Source organism: Alternaria atra (assembly GCF_907166805.1).
Source record: "Alternaria atra isolate CS162 genome assembly, contig: 21, whole genome shotgun sequence".
NCBI classification, from domain to species: Eukaryota; Fungi; Ascomycota; class Dothideomycetes; order Pleosporales; family Pleosporaceae; genus Alternaria; species Alternaria atra.
The window spans coordinates 5,476,694-5,492,685 of NW_025091319.1; the positions used below are offsets into that span (position 1 = coordinate 5,476,694).

At 51.1% G+C, this 15,992-nt stretch overlaps 8 protein-coding genes across 8 annotated transcripts; 6 read left to right on the forward strand and 2 right to left on the reverse strand.

Annotated features, from left to right (window-relative positions):
• Positions 1–156: 156 nt before the first annotated feature.
• On the forward strand, positions 157–2,626 carry ALTATR162_LOCUS2257 (uncharacterized protein; the record flags this gene model as incomplete). The annotated part of the gene is made up of 3 exons (XM_043309861.1): positions 157–507; positions 559–746; positions 793–2,626. The coding sequence occupies 3 exons, from the start codon at positions 157–159 to the stop codon at positions 2,624–2,626; spliced, it is 2,373 nt and encodes a 790-aa protein (XP_043165796.1).
• Positions 2,627–2,946: 320 nt separating this feature from the next.
• Positions 2,947–4,152, reverse strand: ALTATR162_LOCUS2258 (uncharacterized protein; the record flags this gene model as incomplete). Its single annotated transcript, XM_043309862.1, has 1 exon — positions 2,947–4,152. One exon carries the CDS (start codon positions 4,150–4,152, stop codon positions 2,947–2,949), a length of 1,206 nt encoding a protein of 401 aa, XP_043165797.1.
• Positions 4,153–4,812: 660 nt separating this feature from the next.
• ALTATR162_LOCUS2259 (uncharacterized protein) lies at positions 4,813–5,712 on the forward strand (the record flags this gene model as incomplete). Its single annotated transcript, XM_043309863.1, has 1 exon — positions 4,813–5,712. The coding sequence occupies one exon, from the start codon at positions 4,813–4,815 to the stop codon at positions 5,710–5,712; it is 900 nt and encodes a 299-aa protein (XP_043165798.1).
• Positions 5,713–6,395: 683 nt separating this feature from the next.
• ALTATR162_LOCUS2260 (uncharacterized protein) lies at positions 6,396–8,011 on the forward strand (the record flags this gene model as incomplete). The annotated part of the gene is made up of 2 exons (XM_043309864.1): positions 6,396–6,492; positions 6,543–8,011. The coding sequence occupies 2 exons, from the start codon at positions 6,396–6,398 to the stop codon at positions 8,009–8,011; spliced, it is 1,566 nt and encodes a 521-aa protein (XP_043165799.1).
• A 1,059-nt stretch (positions 8,012–9,070) lies between these two features.
• On the forward strand, positions 9,071–10,713 carry ALTATR162_LOCUS2261 (uncharacterized protein; the record flags this gene model as incomplete). Its single annotated transcript, XM_043309865.1, has 6 exons — positions 9,071–9,173; positions 9,232–9,285; positions 9,355–9,468; positions 9,528–9,586; positions 9,676–9,843; positions 9,904–10,713. 6 exons carry the CDS (start codon positions 9,071–9,073, stop codon positions 10,711–10,713), a joined length of 1,308 nt encoding a protein of 435 aa, XP_043165800.1.
• Positions 10,714–11,389: 676 nt separating this feature from the next.
• ALTATR162_LOCUS2262 (uncharacterized protein) lies at positions 11,390–11,935 on the reverse strand (the record flags this gene model as incomplete). The annotated part of the gene is made up of 2 exons (XM_043309866.1): positions 11,390–11,527; positions 11,591–11,935. 2 exons carry the CDS (start codon positions 11,933–11,935, stop codon positions 11,390–11,392), a joined length of 483 nt encoding a protein of 160 aa, XP_043165801.1.
• Positions 11,936–12,144: 209 nt separating this feature from the next.
• ALTATR162_LOCUS2263 (uncharacterized protein) lies at positions 12,145–14,775 on the forward strand (the record flags this gene model as incomplete). Its single annotated transcript, XM_043309867.1, has 2 exons — positions 12,145–12,211; positions 12,260–14,775. The coding sequence occupies 2 exons, from the start codon at positions 12,145–12,147 to the stop codon at positions 14,773–14,775; spliced, it is 2,583 nt and encodes an 860-aa protein (XP_043165802.1).
• A 358-nt stretch (positions 14,776–15,133) lies between these two features.
• ALTATR162_LOCUS2264 (uncharacterized protein) lies at positions 15,134–15,746 on the forward strand (the record flags this gene model as incomplete). The annotated part of the gene is made up of 3 exons (XM_043309868.1): positions 15,134–15,147; positions 15,199–15,248; positions 15,415–15,746. The coding sequence occupies 3 exons, from the start codon at positions 15,134–15,136 to the stop codon at positions 15,744–15,746; spliced, it is 396 nt and encodes a 131-aa protein (XP_043165803.1).
• Positions 15,747–15,992: the final 246 nt, after the last annotated feature.

Sequence of the window (15,992 nt, forward strand, 5' to 3'; positions counted from 1 at the left end):
CGCTAATGCGGAGATCATTGAAGGTTTCTTTCTCCAAACATTTGCGACACGCGCTTCCTCTCCACCCCAACACGACCTACGACTTCGAAGCGAGACGCCACCGTAGACCGCGTCATCGAACGTCTTTTTAGAGGATGAGCGCACAGTAAACTCGCCATGGATTCCTTCAAGACGCTCCAGACAGAAATCTCGGCCGCCCTGAAGTCGACCACCAAGTCTGCCTCCCTAATAGGCGCAGCGGACATATCGTTCCAACGATCGCTGAACCCCGATGCTGGCACACAGCTGGACGCCCAGAATGCGCGCCTCCTTCACCTCGCGCAGCGCCTTCTCGAGAATGCTGCTGCGAGCTCGGACGCTGTAGGTCCCAAGCTACCCGACGTTGAAGCCATAGACGCCAATTGGAGGGGGGTTGTTGATGTCATCGACAGCTTGCTTGAGAAGGCTGACACCAGTCTCGACGAGTACACGGGTGTTGTTAAGCGGCTGAGTCCCGCGACCGAGCAGGTAGGGAATCCGCACCCTGAAAGGGAGGCCTATCTTCTAACACATTTGCAGACAACTGCCAAACCACGCCCGAACATCGCCGACAAGAAGATCATCGCAAAGCCGCAGCTCAAATTTGAGCATGTGCCTACCAACGACGAGACTGGCGGCTTCCGCCCATTGATTACTTCCAAGCCGCATGCGAAGATTCCGCTACAAGAGTGTTTGAAGACTTTCCAGGACAGGCGGGGACGGGAACAGTATGACACTTGCACTACATCCGCACCACAAGCTTACCTTTTGTAGATACCCTCACCCATACCAGACCGAGATTGAAGCCTACGAATATCCCTCGACCGTATACGAGTACTCGGAGCCGCAGCAATACCCGCCCTTTGAATCTACCACCGCAACCTTAGTCGACACCCCTGAGGCCTTAGCTACTATGCTCTCCGAGTTGAAGACTGCAAAGGAAATCGCTATTGACCTGGAACATCACGACAACCGCTCATACATCGGCATGGTCTCGCTAATGCAAATAAGTACCCGCGACAAGGACTGGATAGTCGACACACTAAAGCCCTGGCGGCGGAAGCTTGAGTGCCTGAACGAGGTGTTTGCCGATCCCAGCATCCTGAAGGTTCTGCACGGTGCATACATGGACATTATCTGGCTTCAACGAGATCTGGGACTCTATGTTGTTGGTCTCTTTGACACATATCACGCTGCTCGAGCTCTTGGCTACCCTGGCGCCAGTCTAGCTTACCTGCTTGACAGGCATGTTCAGTTCACGGCCCAAAAACAGTATCAACTGGCAGATTGGCGCATTAGGCCGCTCGGCAAGGAACTGTTCGAATACGCACGCGCCGATACCCACTTCCTCCTATACGTATACGACAACATGCGGAACGAACTAGTCGAGAAATCTGACTTCTCTAACCCCGAGAAAAACAAGGTTCAGGACGTACTGCAAAAGTCGAAAGAGACGGCGTTGCAGCGATACGAGCACCCTGTGTACGATACCGAGATGGGCCTTGGAACTGCTGGTTGGTACAAGCTCATCTCACGAACACCCGTGCAGTTTACACCTCAGCAGTTTTCCGTCTTCCGAGCTGTGCACAGGTGGAGAGACGACCTCAGCCGCAAAGAAGACGAAAGCCCGCTTTTCATCATGCCCAATCACGCCGTATTCTCTGTAGCTCGTGCGATACCTGCGGACAAGGCTGCTCTGTTCAACGCTATTCAACACGTATCGCATATTATCCGAGCGCATGCGGACGAGCTCGTAGCTGTGATCGCGAAGGCTAAAGAGGAGGGGGTTGGTGGGCCAGAGTTGCACGAGGTGCTTCAGACGATCGCCGACATGCAAAGAGCGGAAAGGGCTGAATCGGATGCGGCGATAAAGGTAGCAGAGGCGACTGCTGCTCCACCTGTTGAAGAGCCCTCTTTACTCCAGAGCACTGTTGCTGTCCCGGCTACCCGAGCTCCATCTTCCGAGTTCTGGGGCCAACTTTGGAAAGCCAGTCAGGTGTCACAACCGCGAGAAGTCCCTACCATCGATATCGATCTTGCTCTGCCGTTACCACCTCTCACGGCGCAGATTTTTGCTGATGCAAATGGAACGACCCAAGCTACACCAAAGGCAGACAAGCCTCAGCACACTTTCGTACCAAAAGAGGAGCGGCCTGCTGAAGACCAACGAACCGATACATTCGTTGTCAAGCATCTCGGCGGCCGCAAGCGAAAGCGAGGAGACGCCGTAGAAGAAGAGTCTCCTGCCACAACACCAGCCCTCGACCCGATGACCAACGACGAAATCATGCTAGATGCACCCGAGGAGACACCAGACGCAATACGCGCACGCGAGAAAGCCGCTAGGAAGGCCGCACGTAAGCAAAAGAAGAAGGACGATGCCGCTGCTCAGGCCGCCGGTCTTAATTACGGCGACGGGCCTGCCTTCGACTATGCAAACGCAAAATCAGTATTGCACGCGGAAGACGGCGACGGTAAAAAGAAGAAGAAAGACAAGAAGAAGAAGAACCCAGCCTTCGCACCGTTTTCGGGTATGTCCGATGCTCCAAAGGGGCTACCGCGGGCGCAGAAGGAAGTGCCGGGACGGAGCAGGACGTTCAAGTCGTAAGCGTGGAAGTTCAGAGGGTCAAGGGAGGAGTAGTGATTTGCGTCTTTGCGTTCTTGTACATATACCTGCATCATGATACCAACCTAATTCCCGAGGTGTCATAACAATTCAAAGAGAGCTGCCCCGGTAGGGGCATGTTCATTGCTACCTATATACTTTCCATCAATCTCGTGATTGGTATGAACGACCCACTCTTCCGCATTCCATATAAATGCATCATCTTTAAAAGCACTGCCAATACAGGTAGCAATAACGTCCGTCTGTACACTCCTATATCGCGCTCACGACCCCCTTCTGAAAGTGACCCAACCGATCACCCCTCACACAACCTGCCCATTGAGCACCTGATAAAACTGGCCGAAGTTTCCCTTGCCGTCCTTGCCACCATCTGGTCCGTTTACGTTATCCAAAACCGCGAAGACAATCTTCTCCCACCATCCGCCCTGGAACTCAGCTTCTCGGAAGACCTCAAGAAAGCAATTTGCGACATCCCGTGGCGGATTTCCAAATACACCACAGCCCAGTGCGCCTAATACGAGTTTCCTGTGTCCATGTCGAGCAGCAACACGCAGGATGAGGCGAATATTCTTCTTGGTGTGACACCTTGCGCCAGGATTCCCGAACGTCTTGCCGTCATCTGAGAGATCTGGAAGACGAAGCGCTGCCACGCTGATGACGGAGACCGCGGGGAGGTCATGCGATTGAACTCCAATGAGCAATTTGTGGCCGTTTGACATGGACTCGCGAATTAGGACCACGTTTGGTGAATATATGGCAGAGAGCGTGGGTATCGGGTAGAATTTCCGGTCTAGTGAGAGGTAGAGCGATGAGCGGTAGCAGAGACATTCCTCTTGGGCGAGGGCACCTTTCTGCCAGCCGCCTCCTGGTGAACGTTCGGAAGCGAGGTTGAGGACTGCCACTGGGGTTACTTTCTCGGACGTTGTGGCGTCTTTAGGCTGCTTCTTGATTTCGGATTCTTGTGTCTTGACCTCGGGTTGCTGCCCCTTCTCTTCGACTTTCTCTGGGGTGGCGACATCTTCCATTGGAGTGTCGGTCTTAACGTTGAGATCAATAGCAGGCTTGCCGTTCTCTTTATTCGTATTCAACCTTTTCTTGGTAACATGCTGGCGGACTGTGTGGCTGGGGTCTAGCTGGATCGCTGCATCGAATGAATCCATGTTGAGTACTCGAATGATACAAGGTGTCATTAAAGCTGGGCAACATTCCACCGGGAGAGGAGCTGAATCTGGATGATCCAGACTCTCGAGGCATGACCACTCGACATCAAATTCCGATGGAAGTCCAGCCCGAATATCTGGAAGTACTTCCTTGGTCTCGTCAGCGACTAATCTGAGACTCATGTTGCGGCGTCGGTCAGGTGCTCGATATTTGCTAGATGAGTAGTGTTCGCGAGCGTTGATATTGTTGCGGCGGTAAGGTCCTGAACGAGATTGTTGTGGTCGAGAAGAAGCTGATCGTGCTGAATCTGGCTTCTTAAGGAAATCGAGAATCGACCTTTGCTCCATGATTGCAGGAAGGTGAAGGTGAAAGATAACAGGTAAGGGCTGCTTTCGATGTCGTTGAAGTAGGAAGCTGCAAATCAAGCGAGCTTTTGTATTGGAGACAAAAGGTACTCGCAAGTGGATACCATTTGTGTTACGAGTTCATCTGCACCGAGCTGGCTGATGGTGTATACGCCGAGGGATCAAAAACTTTCAGCTAGACACTTGTTAGAAGTTCACTGGAAACGTGACGACCAGAGATGCGGCGTGAAAGATGTGTAGAGAATGAGGAAGGCGCATAGGAATCGATGTAAGCAAAGACTCATTCAGCCATATCAGGCAGCAGCAGGCAAGGGAGGTGCAATATGAACTAGGCCTGTTGCGGCGTGCATGTAAAGTCTGAACCACGGTCACTAAGTCAATTAATGCTCCACGGTGACAGACGCACGTGTATGTAGCAATGACAGCAAAAGTCGGTCCGCACATGATGTGCCTTACAGTGGTTCGAGCAAGGGTCTCTTTCAGCCCTATAGTGGGCCTGTGCAGCTGCCCCACATTCGCGTAATCAACAGCGATCATGTGGGATTTGGGTGCTCCTCTCACTCACAACAATACCTTTCTCACCTTCACCAACATACTTCACCAGCATTCCTCATGTAATACTGGCACCTGTTCATCGGCGAAATGCCTACGCACCTGGCGTACCCATCTCCGAAGCGCAAGCGCGATCAGCCCACGCCTATTCCTCTGCTCAACACGGCCCTCGCCCTGCGTCCCGCGTCAACACCACCACGAGGTAGTCCCGCGCCTTCGTCAGGCGCTGACAGCCCTCGAAATGCAGTCGCAGACCAACTGCGAGGTATGACCCTTACTGCACTTGCGGCAATACCCATGTCCCCGCTCACACCCACCGACGATGTAATACGCAAGAAGCCGAAGCTCGATGCCATGAGAGTAGACAGCGGAACTGGATCAGAAACATATACCATAAGCGAGACATGGAACAACTATAGAAACGCGAACGATCTGGATACCGTCGTTGTAGCGTCTGAGGTGGAGGTCTCTAGGGTGATACCAGAGACCCCTCAGTCGTCGCAACCCCGCTTGTTGCCAGATATCGCTTCTTTTGCGCAAACCACCAATTTTGTCTCGTCGCCCGTAACCACAAAATTGCAGCCATCTATATCTGCGAACCAAAAGCCGCGCGCACAAAATCGATCGTCTTCGCAACCCCGCCCTCAGGCTAGATCTCCGTCACCCCCAATGTCAGCTCTCACGTGGCGAGATAGTGAGATCACGGGACATCTGGTCGACCCGTCAACTGATCCAGATGATGATGGCACTGGACTCAATGGGATTGGCTTCAGACCTACACCAGCACTAGCATATGCTAGGTCGCAGAAGCGACGACAACAGTTGACTGAGTGGAAGCTACGGGAAACTCGCGAAGCGAGAGCAAAACGTAGCGAGAGGCGGAGAAGGGGTGTTAGAGACACGCCTTCAAGGGAAGTCACTGTTGAACGGGAGGTCATGCCTGTTACTAAGATCGGGACCACGAAGCGGACGGTGAAGTTCGCTATATGAAGCGTCGAGGAGGTAATCGTAATTTCCGGAGAAGTGTAATCAGATGGGTAAGCCCCAATATGGACGATGACGATCTCATGATACTTATGATACGGGCAAAGTGCGAGTAAATGTTGGATTAGCAGCACTCTTGGAGTATGGCGTACAGGGGAGTTTATCGATTTACAATACGTTTAGCATACATGGTCATGGCGCATTCTGCTGATAGTTAGAGTGAAAGAAATCTACGCTCAAATATGCCTTGCTGTCTTTCTTCCTGAATTGGTTTCATCTTGGACCATCGGATACTGCGCGGACTTAGCATCGGGGACCGAACTGAAGCACGTGAAAGTGCGCGCCCTAGCATGCGACTATGACTTCCTATACATCGCCTGCATCCCAATAAGGACCGATAACTGAATTCGCAACGTGTATTTGAACGCGAATAACGCGTTACTCACGTTGCTATACTGCACAAGTGCGACCTTCTATTCGGATGCTTGTTCGTAGCCGGCGCTGGCTGATCCATGCTCCAACTTCATCATCATCATCATCACCATCGCCGCACGCTTACATTGGACCTCCCATCTATTATACCACCATGACCTACGAAGTAACCTGAAGTTAACAACGCCCCGACGGTCCTTGATACCTAGCCAGAACGCATCAAGAACCAATACTGTTCGATAAAAAGAGCGCTCATGATGATGCAGTGGTTGCGCGTTGCCTCGCTGCTACCTTGCGCACTCGCTCTTAGAGCCAGTGAACCGCCTCATCACGTAAAACAGGTCGCCATCATAGGTATGGGCGTATTGCCAGAAGTTGGTTATGTTAGTATTGATTTCCAGCAGGTGCCGGTGCAGGTGGCTCATCCGCCGCGTACCATCTCGCCCAATATGCCGCCGAAGCAGGCATTCCAACAAACATCACTGTCTTCGATCGCAACAACTATATCGGTGGCCGCACAACGACCGTGAACCCATGGAACGACCCAACAATCTCAGTAGAGCTGGGCGGCTCAATCTTCGTACAAAGCAACCGCATAATGGTGAAAGCCAAAGAGGAATTCAACCTATCGGCTGCTGGGCACGATCTCGCAGCTCAAATGGATATGCCTGATCTGGGCATCTGGAACGGACGCGAATTCGTTATCGTGACAAAGGCAGGGGATACCTGGTGGGACAAGGCGAAGCTGCTGTGGAGATACGGTGCTGCGCCACTTTGGACAAACAAGCTGATGAAGAGTGCAGTGGGCAAATTCTTTCAGATGTATGATGAGCCGGTGTTTCCATGGGAGAACTTGGGCGACGCCATCGAACGAGTAGGGTTGCTGGAAGTCACTGGAGTGACGGGAGAGCAGTATCTCAAAGCAAACGGCATCGGGGAGACGTTCTCGAAAGAGATCATTCAAGCCAGCACCCGTGTCAACTACGCTTCGAACTTGCCTTATATTCACGGCTTGGAGACGATGGTTTGCATGGCGACAAACGGAGCAATGCAGGTTGAGGGAGGCAACTGGCAGATCTTCGCACACATGTTGAAGGCTTCTCGAGCCAATGTTCATCTCAACACCTCTGTCACTCGAATTTCGAAGCAACAGGACGGCAGCTACCAAGTCACCACAAGTACCGATCACACCTCGGTGTTTGACGAAGTCATCCTTGCAGCACCTCTTCAGTACTCAGACCTTGTTATCCATCCTTCGCCGCACCACATCCCCGACGAGATACCTTATACGAAGCTGTACACCACTCTGTTTGCGTCACCCTTCAGACTGGATCAGAAAGCTTTCAACCTTGACACCAAGACACCTGTGCCACAATACGTCCTTACTACGCTACCGCCGTCCGAGATTCCAGTGGACGGTGTCGGTTCTCCCAACTTCTACAGCGTATCGATATCTGATGCCGGCCTCAACCCAGAGTCGTCCCCAGTTCGGTTCGAATACATCTACAAGATCTTCTCACCCGCTCGTGTGAACGCCACATTCCTCTCCCACATCCTTGGCCAAGATGTCTCCAACGAAGAAGCCGAACATGGTAACGCCAACGGAACTGTGAGCTGGATACATCACAAGATTTGGTATTCATACCCACGAGAATATCCGCGCGTGACGTTTGAGGAAATCAAGCTCGATGACGGCTTATGGTATACTAGTGGAATCGAGAGCTTCATCAGTACTATGGAGACGAGTGCATTGAGCGGGAAAAATGTCGCTAGATTGATCAAAGACGAGTGGGCTGCTCAAGAACTCGATGATAGTTATTCTAGAGCTCGGAAAGATGTGACCGGCGAAGGGCAGTATCAACAAGAGCTATGAGAGTCGTGCCTTACCAACGCCAACGCAAGCCACGATGTTTTAAAACCTTAAAGAAGTGCATGAAAACTGCTATGCCAGAACTGGTAACATTATTCATAGAGTAGTCACTTCGGCGAGGTAGCAGCACAGACGCCATGTTTCAGGCCTACTGCGTGTCCAGCCAGCTCTTCGGATACGCGACATTGGGTACTTGCTCTAAATCCGGCGAGGCTGCTCTTCTGTCTAGTCATGTTCAACATGTCTTGGTGCCTTTTTTGACACTGTTGGCTATTCTATCGATCATCTCAGTCCAGTCGGCTCGAGTACCGCTGCAAGAAATCTGGGGCGCTAGGCGGTCGGATATTCTACGACAGCCACGCGAGATTGCCGACGATCCGACGTTTTCCCTTAGCATCAAATGGGGACTAGTCAGGTGTTGACCTTGATGGTGTATTCTTCCCTTCGTACGAACGTTTGTAGGATATCTTATGGCTGCCTGTCGAGCTGATTGTCACAATTTACGTCGATGTCTACCCCCCTCCATTCTTACCTCATGACGTTTACGAGCTCACTAATTAGCCATACGCTACAAGAACAAACTTTCATCACGATCGTGACAAACATGCATGAACGAAGCCAACCAGCCATCCGCTGAACTGGTTGTGTGGCCTGTGTGGCATTCGGATAGGGCCTTGGGTTCTTCCCCATTAAAACCAACGACCATTCCCCGGACGTCCTTCCGTCACAGACATTAAACTTCCGAATCAACGCTAATCACCGCTCCTCCAACCCTAACAGAAGGGGAAGCGTGGCTAGCCAGGGCTGTTAATGTACAAGATTCAATGGCGCACATTCCAGCTTTGTCGTGCTTTGGTGCGATTCCGTTAAAGGGTCAATTGCACATGGGCTTTTCTACTTCTCCCTGTTGTACCCTGGGCCGAGGTTGAGAACTGGCTCGTGTGCTTCCTTTCCAGTTTCGTTATTATACGATTTCTTGCTTGCTTCCGCCATATCGGAGTACTTTAACTTGCACATACATTGATCGACTGTGAGGTGAAGATACGAAAACATACCGAGATTATGATGACACAAAACCATGTACCTGCGCTGGTACCGCGGGTAGGAGAGATCATCAGCATCACGTTGCAAATCAGCACATTTGGTGTACTTTCCGTTTGTACAAGTGAGTTCATGAGGTTTCAAAGCTGCTTGAAAGGGAGGAAAATACTAATGTGTGACAGTGCGACGAACACAATTTATCCAGAAGTGGGCTGCATTGCCTCTGGCTATGTGGTGTAAGTGCAACATGATACATGCTCTCTGAGCATCTTGGCGAAACACCCGATACTGACAGCATGAATCAGTAATCCTCATCATCTACTGTGACTCGGCACTATTCGTCTTTGCGACGGCGATTGTGGTTCATGGCTTCGGCATCAATTCCTCACCGCAAGTGTGCGAGGGAGGAATCTTATTATGTAAGTTTACAAGATTGGATATGCGAGAGTGTTCAGAATGAAGACTGACTGTTTTACAGGTCTGATATGCTACATGACCACAAAGATTCTGATATACTATTTCCTCGTCGAGAAAGCTGTGAGTTTGAGGCTTTCCATTCTTATACACGAGTATCAATTGACGAGATGAAGTATGTCGTTCGAGGGGGTATGAAGCCTCGCATGAAGACGAAGCTATGGCTCTTCAACTGCCTGTTCATGCTTCTACCGTACACCATCTTTGTTATCATGAATTTCATCTTCCGAATCACCTATATCAATGACTCGGGCATATGCATCATTGGTATGCAAAAGATCGCCATGCTGCCCTTGATCATTTTCGAGGTCATTGTAAACGTACGTATTCCCTTCTCCGCGGCCAGCTCATTTCGGCATACAAAACTAATCCAACTTCAGGTCTACCTGACCGCCCTCTTTGTCATTCCCATTCGCGATCTTTATTCTTACAAGCGCAATGCAAACCCCACGCTCCACCGCATAGCCAAGCGCTCGCTCGTTGGCTCCCTCGCTACTCTTACCACATCCGTCATCAACCTGACCATTCTCATGGTACTGAAAGGCGAACCAGGCTGGATTTGCCTCATGTGCTGCAATGCCGACATCTTGTTCTGCGTACTGGTGCTACACTGGGTCACATCGAAAGATAAGCAAACTGTGTCTACAAGCCCGCAGAGCGATGCTGGTTTCAATACAACCGGCTCAAGAAGCGTCACAAGATCAGATCAAAGACGAAGCCGCAAGATGATCTACGACGATGGAACAGACGAAAAGGAAACCGAGATCATCACCATCAAGGGACTATCCGACGACGATACACAAAACAAAAACAGCGCCAACAACTCCCGCAACAACAGCGGTAGCAACTCCCGTAGGCCTAGTCTCAACGTCTTCCCTACCGCCATGTCCAACAACCCACATCACCGCCCTCAAACCTCGCCCCGCTTAGTCATTTCTGGCGTCACAACGGAATGTAAATCTTCATCTTCGCCGAGCAGATTTCGCGCTCCAAGCCGCGGTCTGTACCGCACGCCTACACGAGAAGAGTTTGGAGATGAGGTTGAGTTGAACAACATCAGGGTTCAGACTATTCACACGAGAGAAGTGGAAATTGACGATGATGGGCGGGGGAGAACGGAGAGTGTAAGGAGTGAGGGGGAGGAGTGGGTTGGGCATGAGCGGAGGGTTGTTGGGGAGGGTGTAGTTTGATTTCCGATGATCACTGCGCCTTTTGAGTCTTGGCATGTGTGTTTTATACCTCTTGTTTAGCGTTTCTTTTGGGGGAACAGGGTGTCAGAATAAGATGGACATATACTTGGGCAGGATATAGACCAAGAGTGGCATCGAATCTATTTCATCTGAATCATTCATAAAGTGCTGTGTCGTTTTGAGTGTTCAATACTCGATTGAGAAGCCAGGCCGTATAGCTAATTAGGCGGTATGAAAGGGAACAGGGAATAGATCAGAACCATCAGACACGAAACTGTTAAACTGACAACACACGTTCACCATCATCTCTCAACCGGAAAATCTCCACTCTACCAACAAACCACCAGCTCAAATCGCAGTCTCCGCAACCTTGTCGCCTTGCCATGACGATGTGTGTCTTTAATGATTTGCTGATGAGGGGCGTGGGAGATAGCTGAGAGTATGAGTTTTGCGAAGAGCGTGGAGCGACACAGGCGCATATTGGACTTGTCGTGAGACTTCCCGTTGTGTTACACAACTTACAACTCAGCCAGACTAGATACCACAGGACAGAAATGATAGGATAACCGCAGAGGCGTGTTTATTGCTGAACCACAAAAACCTTTTACAATGGGTTGCAGCATTCTGTATAGCGCCGCCCTAGAATGTAACACCCGTGCCCTTCTACGCCAACTCCTTATTTCTTTGCAGCTGGCTTTGCAGGCGCCGATGCAGGCGCTTTCGCAGGTGGTGATTTGGTGGCATCGGTTGGTTTGCCTGGCGGCTTGCCCTGGCTGCTAATCAGATCTAAAAGATGATCCTCCGTCTGCTTGCCCTATGAAGGAGTTAGCAAAAATGTCCGCTGTACAGTTCCTTGTGCTCTTTCTCGTAAACTCACCTTCTCGGCATCAGTATCAGCGTCCCATCCTCGTCCAAACTTGGTTCTGAAAGAGGCCAATCTTCCAGCTTCATCCTCCTCCACATTCAACAGCTTCTGTGAACTTGGGTTCCATAGCGGCGAATTCCGTATATCCTTTGCGCTCTTGTATACTGGCTGTGGGTTTGTGGTTCGTACGGTGAATGAGCTGCCGTCGGAGAGAGTTATGAGTTGTGTGAAGGTGTAGGGTCGCTTTGGTCGGCGGAGAAGTGTCGCATGTCGTACTTGGGTCGTTTGTTGGACTTGAGGCTGTAACGATTGTCGGAGGGCACGCAGTGCGCTCATTGAGGGTATTGGAGACGCCATAGTCGTTTGTGCTGGGCAGGTGTTGAAGTTCGGGAGGAAAGTTGCGGAGAAGAGACGGAGGTTAGCCTTGGCCGATCTAACATTTCCACCACGATGCGCGCACTTCGTCATTCGCAACACATTGCTCTCCGACAGTCGTGTCCTGTCGAACTGCACTATTCTTTTCGTCCTCGGCGTATGTAACAAATGCAGAGAATCTTGCTGTGAATATGGCGCTTTCGCAGCGCCCGGCTTCGCGCTTTTTCGCGGCCTTCTACAGATGGAATCAACATACTCGTTAGTCGTCTATAAAGTATTAATACTTACATACTAATTCTTTGTTAGAACGGTCAAGACCATGCGCTGTTGTTCCTCAATACGCTCGCCGCGAGACACATCCCCGCAACGGCATCTGCGCCCCACGATACTATAATACGACTCGTCTGCTGCAACAACAACAACAAAGTCAATCCCCACCACAATCGCGTGAAGAAGACGCAACAGAGCTTGGTGATCATGCTTCGTATTTGTCAGGAAGGGGAGGAGAACGAATACTTCGGCCAGCAGAGAGCATACGGGAGGAGATAGCGGACGCGCAGGAAACCATAGAAGAGCAGGATGCCTCCTTCGAACTCTCCGAGTCGGAGTTGCAGCAAGAACAACTTAAGAATTCAGTACGTGGACTGATGCGTCATGTTCCGAGCTCGGTCGCAGTTCTCACCGTTGCGAGTATCGACCCTGATACCCAGAAACACGTACCCATGGGCGTCGCCGTTTCCTCACTCAGCACTGTTTCCCTGGATCCGCCTACTATTTCCTTCAACATCAGAGAGCCCTCCAAAACCTTGGACGCCATACGGGCAGCTGATGGCCTCTTTCGCGTTCATTTTCCCGCTGCCGACAGAGGCGGCGCGAAGCTTGTGGATCTGTTTTGCCGAGGAAACCATCCGGATGCTTACAATCTGCGATCTAAGGAGCTTAGACTGCATCAGCCCAGAGATAGAAAAGATCCTAGTAATCCGCCTTCTCTCGCCCCGCAGGTGTTGGGGGAGTATGTACGGGCTGCGATGGAATGCAAGGTCACACATGAATTTCCCGTCGCAGATCATGTCATTCTGGTCGCGAGGGTCAATAGCTTAGAGCAGAAGACTTCCAAGGACCCGACAATCATGTACATCAACGGGGGATACCGTAGTCCAAGAGGTGAAAACATCTGGACCCCTACAAGACCTAAATCATCTGCAACAAGCGAAGAGATTGAGTCAGTGTGGAACTATCCTTTGTTCCCAGGAGAGAAAGAAAGACTCCATTATATGGAGCAAATCAAGGCTATGATCAAGGGAAACCCCGCTTATTACGAGAACCCATCTAGAGAGACTTATAGGAACATCGACAGTAACTTACCGTATGCCACTGCAAACTTCGGGATTAACCTAGAGCTTCTGGTTGCAGAGTGCCGGCAAGAGATGGGTCTCCCCAAGCAATTACGGTCCGGAGTTGAGGGTCAGCAGGTCTTGAGTGACTTCTATGGGTTGTTAACGCCGTCGATGAGGGATCAAATTGTTGATCGAGCGAAGAAGCTGGTCGCACTGGATGCGCGTTTCCTGTCCCAGCCTTATCGAGCCTTCTTACACAACTTGGGCGTTAATCCCAATAGCAGAGACTTCCTACCAAGCGACATTATGAAGTCTCTGCGAGCAGCAAACCTAGCACCGCCTTTCGAACACCGACGAGGACATGTGAATAGTGGGACGGAAGACATCATAAAAGTTGAACAAATTGAGTACCACCTGCGAGAACACCTTCGAATGATGAAGTACGAGGTTGCGTTGAGGAAACCATTCGAAGAGGCTATGGCAGCCATCGGCGAACCAAAAGCGGCGGCCTTACATTTCAAGAAAGCACGGGCACGATTACTTACCCAGAGCCACCCCGCATCATTCGATGCTTCAGCCATAGATATTGCTGGAGAAGTGACACAAGAAGAACTTCGTGTAGTCTTGTGCCGTCTTATCAACCGCCTACAAATCAGCTCTCAAACAGGCTTTCGAAATAACATTTCACGGGACTGGCGAGAATTGTTGCGTCGAGTCGGCGTGAATCCTACTATCACGGGTATGAATGTAGATTTTCTGATGGGCAAGATGAAGCATTTGTACCATTCGACAAGGACATTCCAACACTTTCTTCGCGCCATTGAGGAGATGCTGAGGCCCTGGTTTGTTTGGAACGTTAGCTGGGACGATCTTGAGCAGCGCGTCAAGCATTTCGTCCAGAGCACTCCGCTGCAGGCTACGGCTTGGTCAGGCAAGGACAGGCTTGCTGCTATGGGCCTGCACTGGGATGCTACTGTTACGCTACCAAGCAATAACCCATCTAAGCAGGCGAGTGAGCAACCGCTTGGTCGAGGGGTTATTCTGGACACGCTTGTCGCAAAGGAGTTGAAGAATTACTACGGTAGTGGCACCGAGGAAGAGAACCAGGCCATCGCCAAGTACCTAAAGGAGACGTACAGCTTTGACGTCACACATAAACCGATACAGTACACTCCCGCAGCGTCTGCATCTCAATCATCAGGTGACGAGATGCAACAAGCTATGATGGCAACTCTGAATACTTCTCAAGAAGAAGCCTGGTTTGAGCAGGGTACACCCGAGCGACCGATTCATACGCAAGGCGGCGAAACCCCTTCTCGTAAGGCAGATGGGTCGTCGAAAATTCGGCGGATGGGAGTAGACTCAGGTCCAAGGATCGTGCGAACTGAGCCCAAGACGGGCAACCGTGTCAAACATGGGAGTAACAAAAAGCAAGGCGAGGAACGTTGGGGCACGTATTCCTTTATCGAGGGAGGGAATTCGTAACACAATCATGGGCTCTGATTGTACGGTCGACATGTATACTATACCCAATGTATGCAATATAGATGAAAGCAGGCGTCTACGTGGAATGAACGCGTAGATAATACATTAGTTTTATCAGCCAACGTGTAACACCATATTATGAAGCTGACCTTGGAAGAGTGAGTTTAGGTGCACGTGATATCGGTGACGGATTAACCTTGGCCCGTGCAGCCTGAAGCTCGATCGCAATTTCCTAGTCGGAGCTTCCCCGCGAGTACACATCGCGCCGCAGCAACCATACCGACTACGATTGCTAATCGCAGAATACCGAGGTATACACTTTAAACTTCAATACTGCACAGTCCGGATAACAACGATCATGAAGCTCGTCAGGTGAGCCAGCCCTCAATCTTTGTTAGAGTTGCAGCTAACGGCTTCGCGTAGGTTTCTTATGAAGTGCCAGAATGAGACGGTTACAGTCGAGCTCAAGAATGGTCAGTAGAGTCTCTCTTTCCTGCTTCTCTTTGGCCTCAATCGCGATGTTTTTGGGCGACAGTAGCCGCATTCGCGAGCGCGTCATCCCTTGAGTTGCGCAAACACGTTTTTACCTCGAATCAGCGTTCGATCACTTTATAGACGTGTAGTCTAACATAATGTCAGGCACTATTGTAAACGGCACAATCACCTCCGTCTCACCGCTCATGAACGTCGCGCTCCGAGCAGTCAAGTACACGCCTAAGTCTCGCGACACCGTAGCCCTCGACACAATGACCGTCCGCGGGTCCACAATTCGTTACATCATCCTCCCCGACTCATTACCGCTCGACACACTTCTCATCGACGACGCGCCGAAGCCCAAGAACAAGGCAAGGAAGGAGGTTGGTGGTGCCGACCGTGGTGGAAGGGGTGGTGGCCGCGGAGGCGGTCGCGGACGTGGTGGAGGTGGTCGCGGAAGAGGCGGTGGCGGCAGGGGACGCGGACGGGGCTTCTAGGTACGGAAAAAGACGACAGAGATTGAAGGCCGAGAGAACCACCCGCACATGCGCATTACAACATCACAAAACGACTTGGGATTGCGCTATGGAATTGGGGAAGTTGAGTTTATGGGTTGCCGCGCACACAAGACACCAAAGTTTGACGCGCGATAGGATCGCTATCAGATCAGCTACACGAGCAAAGATAACCAGGATACGCGGTGTCAGACACAAGGATGGGTGCAAAAGCTGCGCCTCGAGAGA